The following is a 24,698-nucleotide window of genomic DNA, read 5'->3' on the forward strand; positions in this document are numbered from 1 at the left end:
GTAATTCATGCAAAAGGAGCCCCGACCAAGTATTGAGTGCATCCTATACTGTACATGGACAGACTTTTCACTAAGACAACATTTCCGTATTAAATATCCTTTTTTTATTGGTCTTATGGAAAATTCTAATTTTTTGAGAAAATTAGAATTCCAATTATAATTATAATTATATATTATTATAAATTATTATATTTATATACTACATTAAATTATAATTCAAATGTTCACTCTGTGTGTAACACCCCATATGGAAGAAAAATATATTTCCAATATATTTGGGAAAAATAAAAAATGTTTTTTTTAAAATATATTTTAAATATATTTTTCTTCCATGTGGGACATCTATATAAAATATACGAGTTTACCTTTTTGAATCGAATTACTGAAAAAAAATTAATTTTTTTGAAAATATTCCAATTTTATGAGATGCTCCTGTATTGTACATAAGGGGGTTGTGGGACTCTTCACCAATATTGGGCCAAGGAAGGTTCTTTAACCAGTTCGGCTCCCCAGCAATTTTTTTTTTTTTTTTTTTGTCGTATACATGTAAAAATACAAATTTTTGCCAATAAAGTTACATAAAACATACATTTTATGAAAGCAGAGGCCCTGTAGAATAAAAAAAAGGTGATAGTTGAAAATGTTTGTTTCACGTGATATTTGCGCAACCTAGAAAAAAAATATATAATTAAATTAATTTTAGTTCGAAACCACACCATATAATACCCATTGTTTTTTTGGTTCAAATAATGAGTTTGTGGGGCAACGGGGGTTTTGGCAATTTTTTTTTTATTTTAATATAATTTATTATCGTTTTATTTATTTATTTTTTTCCTTTTATTTATTTATTTATTTATTTACGTGATTTCTATAACAAGAGGTTTTTAAACGCAATTTTTTTGGGAAAAAAAAAGAATTAAATTAATTTTAGTTCGAAACCACACCATATAATACCCATTGTTTTTTTTATTAAAATAATGCGTTCGTGGGGCAACGGGGGTTTTGGCAATTTTTTAAATAATTTATTATCGTTTTATTTTTATTTTTTTCCTTTTATTTATTTATATATTTATTTATTTTTTACGTGATTGCTATCACAAGGGGTTATTAAACCCGAATTTTTTGGAAAAAAAAATATAATTAAATCAATTTTAGTTCAAAACCATACCATATAATAACCATTTTTTTCTGGTTAAAATAATGCGTTGGTGGGGCAACAGGGGTTTTGGCAATTTTTTTTTATTTTAATGTAATTTATTATCATTTTATTTATTTTTTTTTTTCCTTTTATTTATTTATTTATTTATTTATTTATTTATGTTTTACGTGATTGCTATCACAAGGGGTTATTAAACGCAAATATTTTGGAAAAAAATATATAATTACATTAATTTTAGTACGAAACCTCACCATATAATACCCATTTTTTTCTGGTTAAAATAATGCGTTCGTGGGGCAATGGGGGTTTTTGTAATTTTTTTTTAAATTTTAATATTATTTATTATTATTTTATTTATTTATTTTTTTCCTTTTATTTATTTATTTATTTATTTTTTACGTGGTTGCTATGGCAAGAGGTTATTAAACGCAATTTTTTGGGAAAAAAAAATAATTAAATACATTTTAGTACGAAACCACACCATAAAATACCCATTTTTTGGTTACCACATAAAAAACGAGGTTGCATCACGTAAATAGATACCCAACATTCCAAGTTTTAGAAATTCCGTGCACCCGCGATACCGCCAAACATGCTGGTGCCCAAAAATCCCGCTTTAAAAGCCGTTACAGCTCCTCAATTTAGAGGTAACTAGGAGCTCTTGTGCTAGAATTCTTGTTCTAACGCTTGACGTTCGCGGCGATATGTCACATGTGTGGTGCGATCAAGGTTTACTTATACGTACGCACCCTGGGCGTACGTTCGTGGGGCAATGGGGGTTTTGGCAATTTTTTTTATTTTTATATAATGTTTTATCATTTTATTTATTTTTTTTTCCTTTTATTTATTTATTTATTTGTTCCCTTTTATTTATTTATTTATTTTTTTACGTGGTTGCTTTTACAAGGGGTTATTAAACGCAAATTTTTTTGGGAAAAAAAATATAATTAAATTAATTTTAGTTTGAAACCACACCATACAATACCCATTTTTTGGGTTAAAATATAAAAGACGAGGTTGCATCGAGGAAATAGATACCCAACATTCCATGTTTATTTATTTATTTTTTTCTTTTATTTATTTATTTTTTACGTGGTTGCTATCACAAGGGGTTATTAAACGCAAATTTTTTTTGGAAAAAAAAATATAATTAAATGAATTTTAGTTTGAAACCACACCATATAATACCCATTTTTTTGGGGTTAAAATATAAGGGATGAGGTTGCATCGCATGAATAGATACCCAACATTCCATGTTTATTTATTTATTTTTTTCCTTTTATTTATTTATTTATTTATTTTTTTACATGATTGCTATCACAAGGGGCTATTAAATGCAATTTTTTTGGAAAAAAAAATATAATTAAATTAATTCTAGTTCGAAACCACACCATATAATAACCATTTTTTTTTTTTTATTAAAATAATGCGTTCATGGGGCAATGGGGGTTTTGGCAATTTTTTTTTTTTTAATTTTAATATAATTTATTATCATTTTATTTATTTATTTTTTTCCTTTTATTTATTTATTTATTTTTTTTTTTTTTTTACGTGGTTGCTATCACAAGGGGTTATTAAACACAATTTTTTGGGGGAAAATAAATATAATTAAATTCATTTTAGTTTGAAACACACCATATAATACCCATTTTTTGGGTTAAAATATAAAAGACGAGGTTGCATCGAGGAAATAGATACTTGATAATGTTTTATAATTTTATTTTTTTTTCTTTTATTTATTTATGTATTTTTTTTTTTTTACGTAATTGCTATCACAAGGGGTTATTAAACCCCTATGTGATGTCAATGGGCAGGTGACGGGTTCTCTTTATGGAGACATTAGGGTGTCTAATTGACCCCAATGTCTTCTCTGCCCTTCACACCATCTAACCAACCACAGATTGGCTTGGTTAGATGTGTCTTCTGGCTGTACGTGCCTGGAAATGGTGAATCTGAACCCGGAAGTGACACCACTTATTAAACCCCTATGTGATGTCAATGGGCAGGTGACAGGTACTCTTTATCTAGACATTAGGGGTCTAATTGACCCCAAATGTCTTCTCTACCCTTCACACCATCTAACCAACCACAGATTGGCTTGGTTAGATGAGTCTTCTGGCTGTACGTGCCTGTAAATGATGCATCTGAACCCGGAAGTAACACCACTTATTTAACCCCTATGTGATGTCAATGGGCAGGTGACAGGTACTCTTTATGGAGACATTAGGGGTCTAATTGACCCCAAATGTCTTCTCTGCCCTTCACACCATCTAACCAACCACAGATTGGCTTGGTTAGATGTGTCTTCTGGCTGTACGTGCCTGGAAATGGTGCATCTGAACCCGGAAGTGACACCACTTCCGGTTTCGTGGTTTGCATGTGAGATGGAGGCATGGATTTGCCTTGGTCTCACTGCAGTCTCCCCCCCCCCCCCCGCCGGTGGATGTGTCCCGGACGTCGGTAAGCCCAGAAACCATGGGAGGGGCTCTGTGTAAGTAGTTGGCAGCTATGGAGCCACGACATCACTTTCACTTTGAACCTGAGAGCCGGCTCTACAAAACCCACTACTGCCACCATCATCTTGTGATTAAAGGTTCACTCTTTGGACCTACATAATACGCCCAAAGAGCTGAGCTGGATACCGGGGGCCCGGAATTGCTCTGGAGGGGAGAGAATGCACGCTTGTTCCCCCCCTTTCCTGGCCAGCCTGGCTGCATGCTTGGTTCAGGGTCTTGTATGGATTTTTGAGAAGGTTCCCCATGCTTTTTTCTTGATGCATTCCATACCCTAAGACTGTTTCCTATGACACGGGTCCCATCGGACCTAAAGGGACTGGTATGAATTATGCGGTAACAGAGCAGAGATAAGAGAAGAATATATTATGGGTCACCTGTGCTGATCTCTGTAGGAGTGTCCTCCTCTATGAATGTCCTCGTCATTCCAGACAACTCCGTATATTGCCGCTCATCCCTCCCATACGTCTCATCTTCTTCATCCTCAACTTTCATAATCAGATCTTCGACCTAAACCAACAGAATGACAGCAAATAACATCTGTAACATAGAAGTATTTATGATGTCAGATCATAGATGTTGCACCCTCCAAGGTAGGTGCTGGGATAGTTAGGTAGGTGTCAGTGTTTGATTTGGTTAATTTAGTTATCACATTGCGTGGCTGTAATGTTGGTCTAGGTCAGGGATCTCCAAACTACGGCCCTCCAGCTGTTGCGGAACTACACGTCCCATGGGGCAATGTAAAAACTCTGACATCACTAGGCATGATGGGAAGTGTAGTTCCTGAACAACTGGAAGGCCAAAGTTTGGAGACCCCCTGGTCTAGGTTAAAGCATGGTTTGGCTCAGTGAACCTGCAATTGTTTAGTCAGGTCTGATCTGTGTGTTTTGCTTCCGCCAGTCTTCCTGATAGTTCCCTCTGCATCCAGGCAACCTGAGAAGCTTCTGGATGATAGGTGTGGAGCTATGCAAATGGCAGCATGAATATTGATACAGCCCCAGTCTATCCTAGAGAGGCAAGCTCTGAAGTGAGCACTCTGAGGTCTGGGCCTTGTCCCAGAGTGGATTAGCCGCCATGGAGGCTCGACGGCCAGGTGAACGATGTCCGATGTCCATCGGCAGCCGCCATGGAGGCTCGACGGCCAGGTGAATGATGTCCGCGTACCAGGACCGGCGTGGCCAGTCCGGCGCCACCAGAATCACCAGTGTTTGTTCCGAGGCCAACCTGCGAAGGAACCTGGACAACAACTGAATTGGAGGAAAGGCATATATCAGATGATACTGATGCCAAGGCACCACCAGCGCATCCGAGGCATCTGCCAGAGGATCGCGCATCCCGTACAGGACGGCCCTGAAGACGATCCGACCAATGGAGCAGGCACAGCCTGATAGCTCTCAATTCCAATATGTTTATCGGAAGGGAGGATTCCTCCTCCGACCAAATGCCCTGGGCAGACAGGTTGCCCAGGACGCCACCGCAGCCCGACAGGCTGGCATCTGTGGTAATCACCGTCCACAGTAACGGCCGGAAGGATTTCCTTCCGACACACCTCATGTGGAGGCCTCATGTGGGCAACCTGATGCTCATGAGAAGCTGACTGAGGAGAGAGCTGTCTCTCAATTGTTTAGTCAGGTCTGATCTGTGTGTTCTGCTTCCGCCAGTCTTCCTGATAGTTCCCTCTGCATCCAGCGAACCTGAGAAGCTTCTGGATGATAGGTGTGGAGCTATGCAAAAGGCAGCAGCAATATTGATACAGCCCCAGCCTATCCTAGAGAGGCAAGCTCTGAAGTGAGCACTCTGAGTGAGTTCTGGGCCTTGTCCCAGAGTGGATTAGTCCAGCCTGAGGGGGGCACGCTGCCCTCTCAGGCACAGGTTGCCATGTGGAGGCCTCATGTGGGCAACCTTATGCTCATGAGAAGCTGACTGAGGAGAGAGCTGTCTCTCAATTGTTTAGTCAGGTCTGATCTGTGTGTTCTGCTTCCGCCAGTCTTCCTGATAGTTCCCTCTGCATCCAGGCAACCTGAGAAGCTTCTGGATGATAGGTGTGGAGCTATGCAAAAGGTAGCAGGAATATTGATACAGCCCCAGCCTATCCTAGAGAGGCAAGCTCTGATGTGAGCACTCTGAGTGAGTTCTGGGCCTTGTCCCAGAGTGGATTAGTCCAGCCTGAGGGGGGCACGCTGCCCTCTCAGGCACAGGTTGCCATGTGGAGGCCTCATGTGGGCAACCTGATGCTCATGAGAAGCTGACTGAGGAGAGAGCTGTCTCTCAATTGTTTGGTCAGGTCTGATCTGTGTGTTCTGCTTCCGCCAGTCTTCCTGATAGTTCCCTCTGCATCCAGGCAACCTGAGAAGCCTATGGATGATAGGTGTGGAGCTATGCAAATGGCAGCAGGAATATTGATACAGCCCCAGCCTATCCTAGAGAGGCAAGCTCTGAAGTGAGCACTCTGAGGTCTGGGCCTTGTCCCAGAGTGGATTAGTCCAGCCTAAAGGGGGGGGGGAGGGGCACGCTGCCCTCTCAGGCACAGGTTGCCATGTGGAGGCCTCATGTGGGCAACCTGATGCTCATGAGAAGCTGACTGAGGAGAACTGTCTCTCAATTGTTTAGTCAGGTCTGATCTGTGTGTTCTGCTTCCGCCAGTCTTCCTGATAGTTCCCTCTGCATCCAGGCAACCTGAGAAGTTTCTGGATGATAGGTGTGGAGCTATGCAAATGGCAGCATGAATATTGATACAGCCACAGCCTATCCTAGGGAGGCAAGCTCTGAAGTGAGCACTCTGAGTGAGTTCTGGGCCTTGTCCCAGAGTGGATTAGTCCAGCCTGAGGGGGGCACGCTGCCCTCTAAGGCACAGATTGCCATGAGGAGGCCTCATGTGGGCAACCTGATGCTCATGAGAAGCTGACCGAGGAGAGAGCTGTCTGCCACAGATCTGTCTGGTGTCACTGGAGGGCATCACTTGGAACATTGGAAGGAGGCATCTATCTGTCCTTGGGCCTTGTGAGTACAGACATTGGAAAGATCTTGGGGACTGTTATGAGGCTGGTGGAAGCCTGTCATGCAGAGAAGGCTACCTTTGATGGTGGGCGGAGCTGGAATGGAAACCCGAGGTGAGTAGCACAGGCTAGCCTGAGGTGCGGTGTCTAAGCATCCACCGGTCTTCACCAGAGCCTCTGATGGTGAGGATGGATTTGGCTGCAGGTGGATACCAGGTCGCGATCCCCAGGGTTGCCCCACCAGAGGAGGTTCGAAGATGGATGAGCCGACAAGGAGAATCCAGAAGAGTAGTCAAAATGAGTCGGGGTCAGGACGGGCAGCAAACAAGCGAGGTCAGGGACGAGCCAAAGGTCAACAGGTATCAGACAGGAATCAACAGGAAGCAGGTTCAGGAGCACAGGAGAGCTGAAGACAACACAGCAAAGTGCAAATGCACCAGCTGCCTTTAGATAGGCCTCCTTTGGCGCCAAATGTCCGGGTCAACGTGTGAGAACGCATAATGTGCGTGGGGTCACGCATGTTAGCGAATGCGCATGCACATTGGCTAATGCGTATTAGCCAGGCGCTAATTCGCGCATGCTCATTAGCCAATTAGCGTTTTCTAACAGGGACCTTGTGCTACAGCTACCCCTCTGGGGCTTATTTATAGTTAGCTGTGGGTCTATTAAAGGAGACACTGGCTGGTGTCCTGAAGAGCTCTCTCCAGATATTTGTCCACTCAAGAGAAGGGGCTTTGCTCTTCTAGTCCTACTACTACTAAGATACAGGAAGGTTAGGGCCTCGGTGTACATACTTCTTATTTTTGGAGTATTCCACCACTTCCCTCATCCCTATCTAAGTTCTCCAAGAATAAAAACAACATCCCCTAGACCGGTCTTTGGAGAAAGAATGAGTGAGCCTGTTGTGTTGCCTGGCTCCATGGCTTATGTTGGGAAGACCTGGACAAGTAATTGATGTAGCTCCTACTTCAGGGATGCTCAAACTGCGGCCCTCCAGCTGTTGTGGAACTACACATCCCATGGGGCATTGTAAAACTCTGACATTCGCAGACAAGACTAGGCATGATGGGATTTGTAGTTCCTGAACAACTGGAGGGCCAAAGTTTGAAGACCCCTGTCCTACGGGAATGGTGCTACACATAGAAAATCACATAGAAAATCTCATCTTGTAGAGTCCGCACATCGTCTCCACATATCGGAGTGTTCAATCACTTTATCTTCCCGACCCTTAACTCCACCTACCTGATGATGGTGAAGGATGGTGGGACCTTCCTGTGTGGAATCCCAGGAATACAGAGGACGGGGGCATCTCTCTGGTGGGTTTCTACTAGATGGCTCCATCATAATGTTCTTGTATCCATCTGAAAGCTCCTCCATCACGCCATACTCCTCATCCTCTTCTTTAACAACAATGTTATAATCCTCGATATTTCCACTCTAAATACATAATGAGAAATTCATTGTAATAAAAAAAGCTTGTGTATAAATCATAACTACCAGTGATTGTCAATCATCTACCTGATGATGGTGACGGATGTTGTGACCTTCCTGTGTGGAATCCCGGGAATACAGAGGACGGGGACATCTCTCTGGTAGGATAAGGTAGCTGGATGACCCAACCATGTTCTCCCGGTTGCGTCCCGTTGGAAAGTCTGACTTGTTGAACACACCATCGTCGTTAACTTCCTCTTTTATCTCTTCTTTAACAACAATGTTCTTCGTATATAATAAAAATGACATCAGTTTTATTAATTAAGGATAAAGTACAGATCCTAATAATACTATCGGTGATTGTTCCTCATCTACCTGATGATGGTGAGGGATGGTGTGACCTTCCTGTGTGGAATCCCGGGAATACAGAGGACGGGGACATCTCTTTGGTGGGTTCCCATTACTGGATCCATCTGTAGGAAACACACACACTGACTGAATACATTGTTTCTATGTGTTTATCAGATGATGGGGGATCTAGGTGGACCCTCCTGCCATGGATGAGGGAAATCAAGGGTACAGGGATGAAGAAGGCTAGCTGGCACGCACTTTAGAAATCAAGCAGCAAGCTGGGAGATTGTCGTAAATACCTCGAGTTCCCAAGTCTAAACACAGGTAACAGTCATGCAACGACACACACACACCAGTATCCTATAAAAAAAGACTGGGCGGGCACTGTGTCCTTCAATGTGTTATGGCGAGTACGAAAATCCCATTTTTCTTTTCTGTTCATTGAAGGACACAACCAGATCTTCATGACGGACTGGACGTCTCAAAGCAGTGCCACAAAGAAAGAAGGGAGGGCCCATAAACATAAAAAAAAACATAAATAAACATAAAACATAACAAAATAGATAACATTTAGATAAAGAGAAAATATAATTGAACCTAAAACACAGTGGCGGCTGGCGCTCAAAATTTTTTTTTGGGGGGGGGGGGCGCAAACAGAAAAATGTAATAGGCATTGCTTTGCGGCAAAAAACGCTGTAAAAAATTGCGTGGCTTTGAGGTCACAAAAGTGTGAAAGGGGCCTTCAGTAATCAAGGTATAGCGTGCCCCCTTCAATGCAGAGAGACCAGCGTGCCCCTTCAATGCAGAATGACCAGCGTGCCCCCTTTCAATGCAGAGTGACCACAGCGTGCCCCCATTCAATGCAGAGTGACCAGCGTGCCCCCATTAAATGCAGAATGACCAGCGTGCCCCCTTTTAATGCAGAGAGACCAGCGTGCCCCCATTTAATGCAGAATGACCAGCGTGCCCTCTTTCAATGCAGAGAGACCAGCGTGCCCCCTTCCATGCAGAGTGTCCAGCGTGCCCCCTTTAATGCAGAGTGATCAGCGTGCCCCCTTTCAATGCAGAGTGACCAGCGTGCCCCCATTTAATGCAGAGTGACCAGCGTGCCCCCTTTCAATGCAGAGAGACCAGCGTGCCCCCTTTCAATGCAGAATGACCAGCGCGCCCCCTTTCAATGCAGAGTGACCAGCGTGCCATGCCTCCTTTCAATGCAGAGTGTCCAGCGTGCCCCCTTCAATGCAGCGTGCCCCCTTTTAATGCAGAGAGACCAGTGTTCCCCCATTTAATGCAGAATGACCAGCGTGTCCCCATTCAATGCAGAGTGACCAGCGTGCCCCCTTTCAATGCAGAGAGACCAGTGTGCCCCCTTTCAATGCAGAGAGACCACAGTGTGCCCCCTTTCAATGCAGAGAGACCAGCATGCCCCCATTCAATGCAGAATGACCAGCGTGCCCCCTTTCAATGCAGATAGACCAGCGTGCCCCCATTCAATGCAGAGTGACCAGCGTGCCCCCTTTCAATGCAGAATGACCAGCGTGCCCCCTTTCAATTCAGAGAGACCAGCGTGCCCCCTTTCAATGCAGAGTGACCATCGTGCCCCCTTTAAATGCAGAGAGACCAGCGTGCCCCCTTTCAATGCAGAGTGACCAGCGTGCCCCCTTTAATGCAGAGTGACCAGCGTGCCCCCTTTCAATTCAGAGAGACCAGCGTGCCCCCTTTCAATGCAGAGTGACCAGCGTGCCCCCATTTAATGCAGAGTGACCAGCGTGCCCCTTTCAATGCAGCATGACCACAGCGTGCCCCCTTCAATGCAGAGTGACCAGTGCACTTACCTGCAGCGGCCTCGAGTCCTCCCGCCTCCTCCTCGGCCAATGGCATGAGTTCGCCTTTCGGCCAATCAGGGAGCGGGTCTCGGACCCGCTTCCAGATTGGCCAGGAGGAGGCTCCGTGTGACAATAGCGAATTTTCATTCGCTATTGTCACACAAATGGGTGGGCTAGGGCGTACTGCTCTGCGCCCCGGGTCCACCCTTTTCTGAAACCTATTAGAGCCTCTGGCTCTAATCAGGTGATTCAGAAAAAAAAAAGGTATAAGGGTATCAGGGGACATGGCAATGGGGGAACAGAAGGACATGGTGAGGGGGGGGGGGTCAGAAGGGAATGGTAGTGCAGGATCAGTAGAGTATGGTACTGTGGGGTCAGGAGGATATGGTAGGGGGAGATCAGGAGGGCACAGTACAGGAGAATCAGGACAGCTGGAGTGTCAAGAGGGTATAGCACTAGAGGGACAGTAGGGTATGGTATTGGGGGGATCAAGAGGGCTGGGGTGTCAGGTGGGCATGGTACTGAAGGATCAGGAGGGCATGGTACTGAAATGTCAGGAGGGCACTGTACTAGGAAGTCAGGAGGGCACATTAATGGGGTGTCAGGAGGGCATGGTACCGGAGGGTCAGGAAGACATGGTACTAAAGGGTCTGGAGAGCATGGTACTGGAGATTCAGGAGAGCATGGTGCTGGGGGTCGGTGCTAGGTGTCAGGAGGGTATGGTGCTGGGGGTTAGGAAGGCATGGTGCTTGGTGTCAGGAGGGTAAGATTCTTGGGGTCGTTGCTGGGTGTCAGGAGGGCATGGTGCTGGGGGTCAGGAGGGCATGGTGCTGGGGGTTCAGTGCTGGGTGTCAGGAGGGCATTGTGCTAGGGGGCAGGAGGGCATGGTGCTGGGGGTTCAGTGCTGGGTGTCAGGAGGGCATAGTGCTGGGGGGCAAAAGGGCATGGTGCTGGGTGTCAGGAGGGCATAGTGCTGGGGGTTCAGTGCTGGGTGTCAGGAGGGCATGGTGCTGGGGGGCAGGAGGGCATGGTGCTGGGTGTCAGTAGGGCATGGTGCTGGGGTAAGGGGGGCATGGTGCTGGGGGTTGGTACTGGGTGTCAGGAGTGTATGGGGCTGGGGGTTGGTGCTGGGTGTCTGGAGGGCATAATACTGGGTGTCAGGAGGGCATGGTGCTGGGGATTGTTGCTGGGTGTCAGTAGGACATGGTTCTGGGGGTTTGGTGCTAGGTGTCAGGAGGGCATGCTGCTGGGTGTCAGGAGGGCATGCTGCTGAGTGTCAGGAGGGCATGGTGCTGGGTATCAGAAGGGCATGCTGCTGGGTGTCAGGAGAACATGGTGCTGGGTATCAGGAGGGCATGGTGCTATGGGTTGGTGCTGGGTGTCAGAAGGGCATAGTGCTGGGTGTCCAGAGGGCATGGTGCTAGAGGTTGGTGCTGGGTGTCAGGAGGGCATGGTGTTGGGTGTCAGGAGGGCATTGTGCTGAGGGTGGGTACTGGGTGTAAGGAGGGCATAGTGCTGAGTGTCAGGAGTGCATGGTACTGAAAGCGAGGGAGGCATGGTGCTGGGGGGTCAGAAGGGCATGGTGCTGGGGTTCAGGAGGGCATTGTGCTGGGGGTTCAGTGCTGGGTGTCAGGAGGACATGGTGCTATGGGGCAGGAGGGTATAGTGCTGGGGGGCAGAAGGGCATGGTGCTGGGTGTCAGAAGGGCATGGTGCTGGGGGTTCAGTGCTAGGTGTCAGGAGGGTATGGTGCTGGGGGGCAGGAGGGCATGGTGCTGGGTGTCAGTAAGGCATGGTGCTGGAGTAAAGAGGGCATGGTGCTCGGGGTTGGTACTGGGTGTCAGGAGTGCATGGTGCTGGGGGTTGGTGCTGAGTGTCTGGAGGGCATGGTACTGGGGGTCAGGAGGGCATGGTAATGGGTGTCAGGAGGGCATAATACTGGGTGTCAGGAGGGCACGGTGCTGGGGATTGTTGCTGGGTGTCAGTAGGACATGGTTCTGGGGGTTTGGTGCTAGGTGTAAGGAGGGCATGCTGCTGGGTGTCAGGAGGGCATGGTGCTGGGTATCAGGAGGGCATGGTGCTGGGGGTTGGTGCTGGGTGTCAGGAGGACATAGTGCTGGGTGTTCAGAGGGCATGGTGCTAGAGGTTGGTGCTGGGTGTCAGGAGGGCATGGTGTTGGGTGTCAGGAGGGCATTGTGCTGAGGGTGGGTACTGGGTGTCAGGGGAGCAGAGTGCTGAGTGTCAGGAGTGCATGGTAATGGGGGCCAGGAGGGCATGGTACTGGGTGTCAAGAGGGCATGGTGCTGGGTGTCAGGAGGGCATGGTGTTGAGGGTTGATGCTGGGTGTCAGGAGGACATGGTGCTGGGTGTCAGGAAGGCATGGTGTTGGGGGTTGGTGCTGGGTGTCAGGAGGGCATGGTGCTGGGTGTCAGGAGGACATGGTGCTGGGGGTTCGGTGCTGGGTGTCAGCAGGGCATGGTTCTGGGAGTTGGTGCTGGGTGTCAGGAGGGCATGTTGCTGGGTGTCAGGAGGGCATGGTGCTGGGTGTCAGGAGGACATGGTGCTGGGTGTCAAGAGGGCATATTGCTGGGTGTCAGGAGGGCATGGTGCTGGGTGTCAGGAGGAGGGCATGTTGCTGGGTGTCAGGAGGGCATGGTGCTGGGTGTCAGGAGGAGGGCATGGTGCTGGGTGTCGGGAGGGCATGGTGCTGGGTGTCAGTGCTAGGTGTTAGGAGGGCACATAAGTTGTTATTTTTTTAATGCAGAGTGGCGCAGGGAAGGTCCAGTGGCAAACCCACATGTCCTGGCTCTGATCTCCTCTGGCAATCCTACCTTCCCATCTGGTATCATTTACAAGCCCCTTGGATCGGGGAGGTTGGCCAGTTGGGATCAAGGCAGAAGAGCTCTGGCATGTTCAGAGAAGAGCCCGAAAACCGTCTGAGCTATTCCGGAGGCTTTTCCCACACATTTGCAAGGGGCAGGGGCTGCCTCTGCACCCTAGGATTGTAGCTCTCAGGAAAAGACCGAGTCGGCATCACAGGGAAGATCGACGGGTTTGCCGACCCCTGCCCTACACACTAAAGTGATGACCACTAGAAAGGCCACTTTTTACGACTGAGTAGAGAGGAGAATATCTCGGAAAATTTCAAAGGGAGGCTTTTCCCAAACTTACAAAACTAAATTCAGGTCCCATGGTGGTAAGGGAGGTCTGGAAGGAGGAACCACGTGTGTGACCTCTTGGATAAAAGTACTAATCAGGGAGAGAGAAGCCAAGGATGTGGGAAAAAAATGTCCAGAGCAGAAACCTGGCCCTTCATAGTTCTTAGGGCCAAGCAATAATCCATGCCCCTTTGAAGAAAGGCCAAGATGTGAGCAACCGAGAACTTGCAGGGATGGAACTTCAGTGACTAACAGTAGGCGAAGAAAGCCTTCCAGGTGTGATAATAAATGAAACAAAAAGCGGACATCTGGGTTCGAAGTATCATGGAAATACCAACCGGAGAGAGACCTTCATCCTTCAGCACCTGGCTTGCTATAGCCATGTCGTGACTGTAAAACAAGATCTAGGAGGAGTTGAAGATGCCACAGAATGTCAGTGACCAACCGACGAGATCAGACCAGGTCCGGCTCATCTTCTGCGGTGTCCAGACCCTCAGGGCCACTCTACAACAGCAGAGCTGTCCCAGTCTATCCCACCATAAAAGGGAGCTACGTGTGCTTGATGGCAGTGTCGGGGGAGACTACCCAAGTCTGTAAATATCTGACCTGTCACCCAGCACCGCAATGGATTAAAAAGACAAAAAAAACATTAACAGGAACAAAAAAATTCCTTTTGTAGAACAAAAATACATCAACTGAAGCAAAAAGATTTATCGACAGGACCAAAAACAAAAATTCCTGCCAATCGTCCTACGTTATAAATCCTTATTTTTCCAGGAAAAAGAAAATGAGGGTGTGCTGTGGAGCAGCCCCAAAGCACCCGGCATTTTGAGGGCACGTGGCCTGGTATGGTTCAGGATGGGGGCACTCGCTCATCCCCCCTTTTCTTGGCTCAGATAAGGGTCTGGTATGGATTTTGGAGGGAACCCACGTCATTTTTTTTAAGGTTGGCGTGAGGTTTCCCTTAAAATCTAAACCAGACCTGAAAGGGGTATTCTGAATTTATTTTTGCCCCTGTTCAGTCAATTACTGCAGGTCGTGGGATAATGCCTTTGAGGATCTGCCGATCAGCTGGCGTGACGTCACGCGCAGATCCTTGGACTATCTGCAGAAATCGAGAGAACACCGGCTAATCTGTTTACATTCAGCTGCCAGTGGTGAAACCCGCTGACAGCTGATGAGTCATCGGTTTATAAAGATACGGCGGCGGGCTTCCCTGGTCTGCTCCTTAACAGCCTTCTATAATTCACACAGAATTTGGATTGAATGATTATTTTTATGACCGATCTGAGTTTGAATCATTTGAATCTTTCCAAAATTTTGGAATTGGTTAGAAAACGAGATAACGAAACGATGCAAATTTCAACAAAATTTGTTAGTCGGAGAATTTGGATGCATCGGAAAAACCAAAAATTTGCCCGAATTTAGATTTAGAAGGAAAACGAATTGCACATGTCTAGATTGATTGCCCCTAGCGTCCTGCAGGTGACAACATCAAACCCAAGCTTCATGGAGATCGGGCTGTGTCCTTCAAGGAACGGAAGAGAAAGTATGAACAGGGATGAAGAATACAAAGATATTAAGGAGTCAAAGGCCACACAAAGGCTTCAGCCATCTGTGATTAAATAAAGAGAAATAAACCTTTTCCATCGTATGGCTGTATGGTTTATCCTGATGGCAGGATGACGTTGAAGTTCCGGCAATTGGTCTTGTTTAGAACAGGTTCTGTATGAACCACCACGTCCATATCTCATACTCCTCAATTTAATGAGATATGGATGTGGGTAGTATTCGAACCCCTAGCCAACCAACTCTTAAGCCTCGTACACACGCAACGAATTTCCGCCGACCGGTCGTCCGTCTTTTGTCCAGAGTGGTGTCTGTTGGTTGGAATGTGCTCTAGACTGGACAGGAATTTTCCCGTACGACAGAATTCTACTTCAGAAGTGATGTCATGTGTTGGATTGCTTTCTTTCATCTCTGAGCATGCCTAGTCTTGCTCATAAGATTTTTCCCCATCGAAATCTGTACTAATGAGACGAAAATCGGACGTGTTTTGATGGTCGACAAAAATGATATAGCCTGCACACCAGGATTTTTTCGGCCAAAAAGTCGGAGTCGGTTGTCGGAAGCACCATACTAACAAGCCGAAAATCGGCAGATTGGTCGTCGGACAAAAATTCCCGGCCGAATTTCGACTCGTGTGTACGGGGCTTAAGGGTGTTCCTTCCTCAGTCCTGAGGATGGTTCTTTCCTCCTGACACTGAAATGGTCATGGGTTATATGGCCCTGCTGGATCTGACGATGTGAGTTAGGGGTGTAATTTCCCACATCAGCACCTGAGCCCGAATCAACACAACGCAAGGCGGCTCTTATCATACCTAATATCACCCCACTTCAGTATCTTCATTACATCCCCGTACTGCTCTCTCCTTTACAATAAAGTCTCCTCTCTATGTGTTTATCAGATGATGGGGGATCTAGGTGGACCCTCCCTACTGCTCTCTCCTCTACAATAAAGTCTCCTCTTACCCGGTGATGTGAGGGTTGGCTGATTCTCCATCATGACGTCCTTGTTTGCTTCAGGGAACTCCCTTATCACACCATACTCCCCATCCTCCTCTTTATACTCTTCTTTAATGACCACAGTATTATATTCCCTTAGGTTTCCACTCTGAATATAGAATAAAACATTCATTATAATAAACATGCTTGTGTATAAATCATAACTACTAGAGATTGTTCCTCATCTACCTGATGATGGTGAGAGATGGTGAGACCTTCCTGTGTGGAATCCCGGGAATACAGAGGACGGGGACATCTCTCTGGTGGGTTCCCATTACTGGATCCATCTGTAGGAAACACACACACTGACTGAATAGATTGTTTCTATGTGTTTATCAGATGATGGGGGATCTAGGTGGATCCTCCGTACTGCTCTCTGAATATATTAAGACTCACCTGTACTGATCTCTGCAGAGGTGTCCTCCTCTATGCACATCCTCATCATTCCAGCCCCCTCCGTATATTGCTGATCATCCCTCACATACGTCTCTTCTACTTCACCCTCAACTTTCCTACTGATCAGGTCTTCACCCTAAACCCAGAAAATGATAGAAAATATCTTGTAGTATCCATACATCATCTCCACAAGTCATTTTAATGTTCTAGATGCTCCATCCTGCCAACCTGATCTTTCTGTGTGGAATCCCGGGAATACAAAGGATGGGTACATCTGTCTGGTGGGTTCCCCTTGCTGGACCCATCTGTAGGAAACACACACACTGACTGAATATATTGTTTTTATGTGTTTATCAGATTATGGGGGATCTAGGTGTAGCCTCTGTAATGCTCTCTGAATATATTATGGCTGACCTGTACTGATCTCTGTAGTAGTGGCCTCCTCTATGAATGTCCTTGTCATTCCAGCCTCCTTCGTATACTGTTGATCATCCCTCACATACGTCTCTTCTTCTTCACCCTCAACTTTCCTACTGATTAGGTCTTCACCCTAAACCAAGAAAATGATAGAAAATATCTTGTAGGATCCATACATCATCTCCACGCGTCATTTCATGTTCTAGATGCTTCATCCCGCCAACCTGATCTTCCTGTGTAGAATCCTGGGAATACAGAGGACGGGGACGTCTTTTTGGTGGGTTTCCATTACTGGATCCATCTGTAGGAAACACACACTGACTAAATACATTGTTTATATGTGTTTATCAGATGATGGAGGATCTAGGTGGAGCCTCCGTACTGCTCTCTGAATATATTATGGCTCACCTGTACTTATCTCTGTAGGAGTGTCCTCCTCTATGCATGTTCTCGACATTCCAGCCTCCTTTGTATACTGCTGATCATCCCTCACATACGTCTCTTCTATTTCACCCTTAACTTTCCTACTGATCAGATCTTCACCCTAATCCAAGAAAATGACAGAAGATATCTTGTAGTATCCATACATCATCTCCACAAGTCATTTTCATATTCTAGATACTCCATCCCACCAACCTGATCTTCCTGTGTGGAGTCCCGGGAATGCAGATGACGGGGACATCTCTCTGGTGGGTTCCCATTACTGGATCCATCTGTAGGAAACACACACACTGACTGAATACATTGTTTCTATGTGTTTATCAGATGATGGGGGATCTAGGTGGAGCCTCCGTACTGCTCTCTCCTTTACAATAAAGTCTCCTCTTACCCGGTGATGTGAGGGGCGGCTGATTCTCCATCATGACGTCCTTGTAGAGATCCTTGTGTCCTTCTAAATACTCCCACTCCTCCATGGGACCGTTAGGCTGACACGTTTTCTTCAGATGTGTCGCATTTCCTTCTCACCTCATCAGTCTTTCCTAACGCATTATATAACCTTTATTAGGTGTGGAAAATGGTGGGTTCATGTAGATGTAGATTTGGATGCCTTTGTCTTTATTATATGAATTTTGAATAGAATGAAAAGAATGTATTCTTTTATTCTATATATGTGCGTACCATCATCTACTGGAGATAAAAGACGTCACAGTGACTATGGAGGAAGATGACGGACATGATGGGGGGTTACTGGGTGTAAATAGAAAATAAGATCCTATTACCTCCCCTGCTGCCAGTTCCAGAAATGTCTCCTCTCTACTTCCTCCCGACTCACCTCTGACCTGGAACTGTCAATTTATACTTGACATCACTTCCTGTCTTTCATCGAGACTTCCTGTCTGTTTTTTATAGTCTCGGTACAAGTGAGAACACAACCCTGTGGAGATCAAAGAAACTGCAGCCCCGACAAACGTCTCATGGTGTGAACGCCGCTTTGTGCTGTATGTGTACGTACTGTATATACTGTATAGGACACCGGAATGTGTCCTGGACAGCAGGTATATCCCCCCAGTATCTGAGTGGTGGTCCCTTTAAGGGGGACAGTTTGAAGGCATTGTTGAGTTCTCAGGGGGTCTCTTCCATGAGGGTTTCCAGGTTGGGGAGGAGATGACTGATTTTCAGTACTCTCTGGATTAATAAGTGGTTATTAGGAACCCGGAATTTAAGAGGTTTGAAGAGTTTTGAGAGGAAGAACCTCCAAAACTTGGTTACAGGGACTCTAGTCCCGAAGGGGCAGGAAGGAATAAAGCACCTGTGTCTAAAAACCAGAGAGGAGGGGTCCACAAGCTCTGAGCAAGTGAGCCTTTGTGGCACCCTGAAACAAGTGGGAACTCCAAACCCTGTGTGGGACCAAGAATCTGGCGGTGAGCCTGTTGTATGGTTTTTCTTATACCAGAAGAAAGATATTTGCATTTGCCTGTTCTGAGAGACCAATAAAGACTGAATAGGGATATCTGAAATTAGGGATGAGCTTCGTAAGTTCGACTCGAACATTGGCTGTTCGCTCGTTCGTCAAATGACCAACAAATGTGCTCCTTCACCGGAAATTTGACCTCCCGCAGTGCATTATGTGATTGGCCAAAGCATGCACCGTGACCTCCATGCTTTGGCCAATCAAATCATCTCTGCCATGATTGGACAAAGGCAGGCTACCTTTAGCCAATCATGGCTCAGGGGATAAGTACACACCTCACACTATATAAAGGCTGCTCACACAGCAGCCACGTGTAGTGTGTTTGTGCGGGCGAGATAGCAAGTGGTTGAGGCAGGCAGAGGAACGGTATGGAGGCAGGCGAGAGGAACGTGATTGAGGCAGGGAGAGGAAAGTGAGTGAGGCAGGGAGAGGAAAGTGTTTGTGGCAGGGAGAGGAAAGTGATTGAGGCAGGCGAGAGGAACGTGATTGAGGCAGGGAGAGGAAAGTGAGTGAGGCAGGGAGAGGAAAGTGTTTGTGGCAGGGAGACTAAAGTGATCGAGGCAGGGAGAGGAAAGTGTTTGTGGCAGGGAGACTAAAGTGATCGAGGCAGGGAGAGGAAAGTGATTGAGGCAAGGAGAGGAAAGTGATTGAGGCAGGGAGAGGAACGTGATTGAGGCAGGGAGAGGAAAGTGATTGAGGCAGGGAGAGGAACGTGATTGAGGCAGGGAGAGGAAAGTGATTGAGGCAGGGAGAGGAAAGTGATCGAGGCAGGGAGAGGAAAGTGATCGAGGCAGGGAGAGGAAAGTGATTGAGGCAGGGAGAGGAAAGTGATCGAGGCAGGGAGAGGAAAGTGATTGAGGCAGGGAGAGGAAAGTGATTTGCAGTTTATCAATTGATTATATATTAGGCCATTGAGTATTTATCGGTCAGTTGAGTTTAGAGCATCCATTGATCTCTCTCTCTATATATATAAGACAATTGATTACATATATTAGGCCATTGAGTACATATTGGTCAGTTCAGTATAGAGCATACATTAATATCTCTATATATAAAGGACAATTGATTACATATATTAGGCCATTGACTATCTATCGGTCAGTTCAGTATAGAGCGTACATTGATCTCTCTCTATATATATAAGACAATTGATTACATATATTAGGCTATTGAGTATCTATCGGTCATGGTCAGTATAGAGCATACATTGATCTCTCTCTCTATATATATAGGACAATTGATTAAATATATTAGACCATTGAGTATCTATTGATCAGTTCAGTATAGAACATACATTGATATCTAATATATATAGGCCACTTGAGTATATATTAATCCATTCAGTATCTATCGGTCGTTTCAGTATAGACCATATATTGATATCTACATATATATAGGCCACTTGAGTACATATCAGGCCATTCAGTATCTATCGGTCAGTTCAGTACATATCAGCAGTGCATTATATATAGATTATATATTGATCAACCAGTAATAAACCCACCCCCAAAATCCACATCATGTCTGAAAGGCCGACAAGCAGAGGCAGATGCTCACAGGCCACGAAAAGAGGACAAGCAGCCTCTGTGTCCATAGTGAAAAGTGGTGGTCACAGACATGGTGCATCCTCTGCAGGCGGGCCACGCCCGTCCTTTATTTCCAGGGCTGCCCGTGTTATTCAGCCACAACATGTGGAAGAGTTTGTGGAGTGGATCAATAAGCCGTCCTCATCCTCCTCGTCCTCTGGCACTCACGCTCACGCTAGTTTGCCTTCCACCGCAGCTGCCAAAGCGGCCCGTTCCACAGGCTCCTTCTCCACAGCTACTCCTTCTGTCTTCCCACCATCATGCATGGAGGAGTCGCCTGAACTATTCGATCATAGTGTCAGTGACATGCTGCTGGAGGATGCGCAGCAATTTGAAAGCTGTGATGTTGGTTCCCAGTTTGATGAAGGGAATAACATGAGCCTAGAGAGAGGGGGTGACAATGACATACAAGAGACCAGCAGTCATGTTGCCACAGCTGAAGCATACTGCCAAGTTTGCTCCAGTGATGAGGAGGGAGGGGATGATGAGGTCACTGACTGTACTTGGGTGCCTGACAGGATAGAGGAGGAAAGTGAGGGGGAGGAGGCGGCACAACTCCAACGAGGCAGGATGTGCTCCAGGGGCCGCCATAGGAGTAGCCAACCTATTGCATCACAGCACAGAGTTCCACAGGTGCAGGGTGCTGCAAAATCCCAGCGGACTCCAAAAAGTTCATTAGTGTGGGCTTTTTTCAGCACATGTGCAGTAGGCCGCAGCGTTGCTGTTTGCAACATCTGTCTGAAGCGGATCAAGCGCGGTCAGAACACCAGCCGCTTGGGCACCACATGCTTGACAAGACATATGACGACCTGCCATGCAGTCCAGTGGCAACAGCACTTGAAAGAGCCACATGATAAAAACAAGCATACATCACCTTACTCCTCATCTGGGATCTCTAACCCTACTATACCTCATGTCTTCTCAAATATCTGCATTGAGAGGAATGATGGTATAGCAATGAGTGCCACAGAGACTTGCACCCAATTTGCTACAATTAGGTTGTATCTAGTAGTACGTAAGTAGTTAATTGTCCCTGAGCTGGTGTAGTTGCGGCTGGAGGCCTTTTATTTTTTTTGTCGTAGCAGCAGGCAGGGGGTCTATTGGGTCTTTGATTGCCCCGCGGGCTGCTCTGATGCCCCATAAAAAGGTGGCACCGCTTCTGCCACAGACATGCCTAAAGGATTCCTGGTGAAAGGAAGTAAAAAGTCCCCACCGCTGACCTACTGAGTGTGGGATGAAGACAAGGACAGAGCGCAGGCCCCCCCCAGCATAGATGGTTGTTAACTGTGTCTGAGCAGAGGGCGGTTCCATGTCCCACTGGAGACTCTCCTCCCCCGGCTATAGCCCGGACCGAGCTTTCCCAGCTCATCCCAGTAAGCCTCCGCTGGCTAGGTTGGGAACCTAGATTCAACTGGTGAGCAGAGAGTACCTGGAGCGGAGCTTCAGCATGGAATGGGGATCAAGAGGAGGCCTGGAAGAGGGAGAGTGGGAGGAGAGCCGAGTTGCTTCACCATGGGCCTCTGGTTTGTACTTGCCCCCTGGGCCAAAAGTTGCCAGTCAGCCCCTGGTCTGCATGGCTGTTGTACAACCCAGCTGGAAGTGGTAAGGTAAAAAAATATACAGTATCTCGCAAACGTGAGTACACCCCTCACATTTTTTAAAATATTTTTTTACAAATTGAGCTGCAGCACGGTGGCCAAGACCATACAGCAGTTTAACAGGACGGGTTCCGCCTACTCTCTCATACTGGTCACTGGAAGTTCAACATGGCACCTCATGGCATAGAACTCTCTGAGGATCTGAAAAAAAGAATTGTTGCTCTACATAAAGATGGCCTAGGCTATAAGAAGATTGCCAAGACCCTGAAACTGAACTGCAGCACGGTGGCCAAGACCATACAGCGGTTAAACAGGAGAGGTTCCACTCACTCTCTCATACTGGTCACTGGAAGTTCAACATGGCACCTCATGGCAAAGAACTCTCTGAGGATCTGAAAAAAAGAATTGTTGCTCTACATAAAGATGGCCTAGGCTATAAGAAGATTGCCAACATCCTGAAACTGAGCTGCAGCATGGTGGCCAAGACCATACAGCGGTTTAACAGGACAGGTTCCACTCAGAACAGGCCTAGCCATGGTCAATCAAAGAAGTTGAGTGCACGTGCTCAGCGTCATATCCAAATAGACGTATGAGTGCTGCCAGCATTGCTGCAGAGGTTGAAGGGGTGGGGGAGGGGTCAGCCTGTCAGTGCTCAGACCATACGCCGCAAACTGCATCAAACTGGTCTGCATGTCTGTCGTCCCAGAAGGAAGCCTCTTCTAAAGATGATGCACAAGAAAGCCTGCAAAGCAAGGCAAAGTTTGCTGAAGACAAGCAGACTAAGGACATGGATTATTGGAACCATCTCCTGTGGTCTGATGAGGCCAAGATAAACGCATTTGGTGTCAGGCGTGTGTGGCGGCAACCGGGTGAGGAGTACAAAGACAAGTGTGTCTTGCCTATCGTCAACCATGGTGGTGGGAGTGTCATGGTCTGGGGCTGCATGAGCATTGCCGGCACTGGGGAGCTACAGTTCATTAAGGGAGTGTATTTTTGCAGCTGTGTGTGGTAAGGCTTCAGTTCTCTGAGAATGGAAGCATTACCTCACACATATGAAAAAGTGAAGTGTAGTTTTCATCCGTGTGAGGTAAGGCTTCATTGAGGGAACCATGAATGCCAACATGTACTGTGACATACTGAAGCAGAGCACGATCCCCTCCCTTCAGAGACTGGGCCACAGGGCAGTATTCCAACATGATAACGACCCCAAACACACCTCCAAGGCACATGTTGACATGTTGGGTATCTATTTACTCGGCGTAACATTATCTTTCATATTATAGAAAAAAAATTGGGCTAACTTTACTGTTTTTTTATTTTTTCCAAAAAAATAGAGATCTCTCTCTCTCCTACTGCGCTGTTGTTTCACTTTCCTTTCTTGCATTGATCCATTTGGTCTCCGCTGGGTCTTAAAAGAATCCAGTGTCCGTGTGAGAGCACACCCTGTCCTGAAAGGTCTCGGGGTAAAATCTTCAGAAGGAGGCAGTGGGTGTGCATGGGGCCGTTTCAGTTTTAGGAGGCTGGCCAGGGAGGGACCATTGACCACCAATTCATTTATATTGGAAGTTATTCTAAGATAAAGAAAATTAACATTTCCCTCGGGAACGTCCGGAATGATACGGTGCGATAATGAGACTGATCAATGTCAACCGGGATACTATCTCAAGCCCGAGCTGGTCTGTTTCTATCTAAAAACTTTCTGCAACCTTTCATTCATTCTGTTTCCAACCTAATAGCACGAAGGGTTTCCTTGTTGGGCAGACTTGGCCCAGAGCCAGATGGTGGTCAGATATCTGTACCGTGCTGATAAGAGGAATGCTGGCCGCTTGCCTAGATAGTAGAAGTAATGTACTAACACAGTATGACTAAGACTTTTGGATGTGCTAAAACGTCTATACAGTTTTTGAAATTTACAGTATCTGACAAAAGTAAGTACACCCCTCACATTTTTGTAAATATTTTATTCTATCTTTTTATGTGACAACACTGAAGAAATGAGACTTTGCTACAATGTAAAGTAGTGAGTGTACAGCTTGTATAACAGTGTAAATTTACTGTCCCCTCAAAATAACTCAACACACAGCCATTAATGTCTAAACCGCTGGCAACAAAAGTGAGTACACCCCTAAGTGACAATGTCCAAACTGGGCCCAATTGGCCATTTTCCCTCCCCTGTGTCATGGGACTCGTTAGTGTTACAAGGTCTCAGGTGTGAATGGGGAGCAGGTGTGTTAAATTTGGTGTTATCGCTCTCACTCTCTCATACTGGTCACTGGAAGTTCTACATGGCTCCTCATGGCAAAGAACTCTCTGAGGATCTGAAAAAAAATATTGTTGCTCTACATAAAGATGGCCTAGGCTATAAGATTTTCAAGACCCTGAAACTGAGCTGCAACACGGTGGCCAAGACCATACAGGACAGGTTCCACTCAGAACAGGCCTCGCCATGGTCAACCAAAGAAGTTGAGTGCAAATGCTCAGCGTCATATCCAGAGGTTGTCTTTGGGAAATAGACGTATGAGTGCTGCCAGCATTGCTGCAGAGGTTGAAGGGGTGGGGGGTCAGTCTGTCAATGCTCAGACCATACGCTGCACACTGCATCAAATTGGTCTGCATGGCTGTCGTCCCAGAAGGAAGCCTCTTCTAAAGATGATGCACAAGAAAGCCCACAAACAGTTTGCTGAAGACAAGCAGACTAAGGACATGGATTACTGGAACCATCTCCTGTGCTCTGATGAGACCAAGATAAACTTATTAGGTTCAGATGGTGTCAAGCGTGTGTGGCGGCAAC

The 24,698-nt window shown here is 46.5% G+C and overlaps 3 protein-coding genes across 3 annotated transcripts in view; all 3 read right to left on the reverse strand.

Annotated features, from left to right (window-relative positions):
* Positions 1-18,084, reverse strand: part of LOC309562915 (uncharacterized protein) — a 523,709-nt gene extending 505,625 nt beyond the window's left edge. The window contains exon 1 of the mRNA XM_082267246.1: positions 18,032-18,084. The gene's annotated coding sequence lies outside the window, so the exon portion shown is untranslated. The remainder of the gene's footprint in view (positions 1-18,031) is intronic.
* The window catches only part of LOC309564458 (uncharacterized protein), a 1,566,033-nt gene that overhangs the window by 96,569 nt on the left and 1,444,766 nt on the right, over positions 1-24,698 (reverse strand). The window lies entirely within an intron of this gene.
* Positions 1-24,698, reverse strand: part of LOC309563992 (uncharacterized protein) — a gene marked incomplete at both ends in the record, with an annotated part of 79,298 nt that overhangs the window by 14,573 nt on the left and 40,027 nt on the right. Inside the window, 8 exons of the mRNA XM_082268620.1 lie at positions 4,050-4,182; positions 7,911-8,105; positions 8,187-8,384; positions 16,036-16,107; positions 16,623-16,699; positions 16,809-16,944; positions 17,036-17,112; positions 17,220-17,355. Of these exons, the coding sequence (XP_082124746.1) occupies positions 4,050-4,182; positions 7,911-8,105; positions 8,187-8,384; positions 16,036-16,107; positions 16,623-16,699; positions 16,809-16,944; positions 17,036-17,112; positions 17,220-17,355 (1,024 nt within the window). The remainder of the gene's footprint in view (positions 1-4,049; positions 4,183-7,910; positions 8,106-8,186; positions 8,385-16,035; positions 16,108-16,622; positions 16,700-16,808; positions 16,945-17,035; positions 17,113-17,219; positions 17,356-24,698) is intronic.

The sequence above is a fragment of the Pelophylax lessonae genome (genome assembly GCF_965119305.1).
Source record: "Pelophylax lessonae genome assembly, chromosome: 9".
NCBI classification, from domain to species: domain Eukaryota; kingdom Metazoa; phylum Chordata; class Amphibia; order Anura; family Ranidae; genus Pelophylax; species Pelophylax lessonae.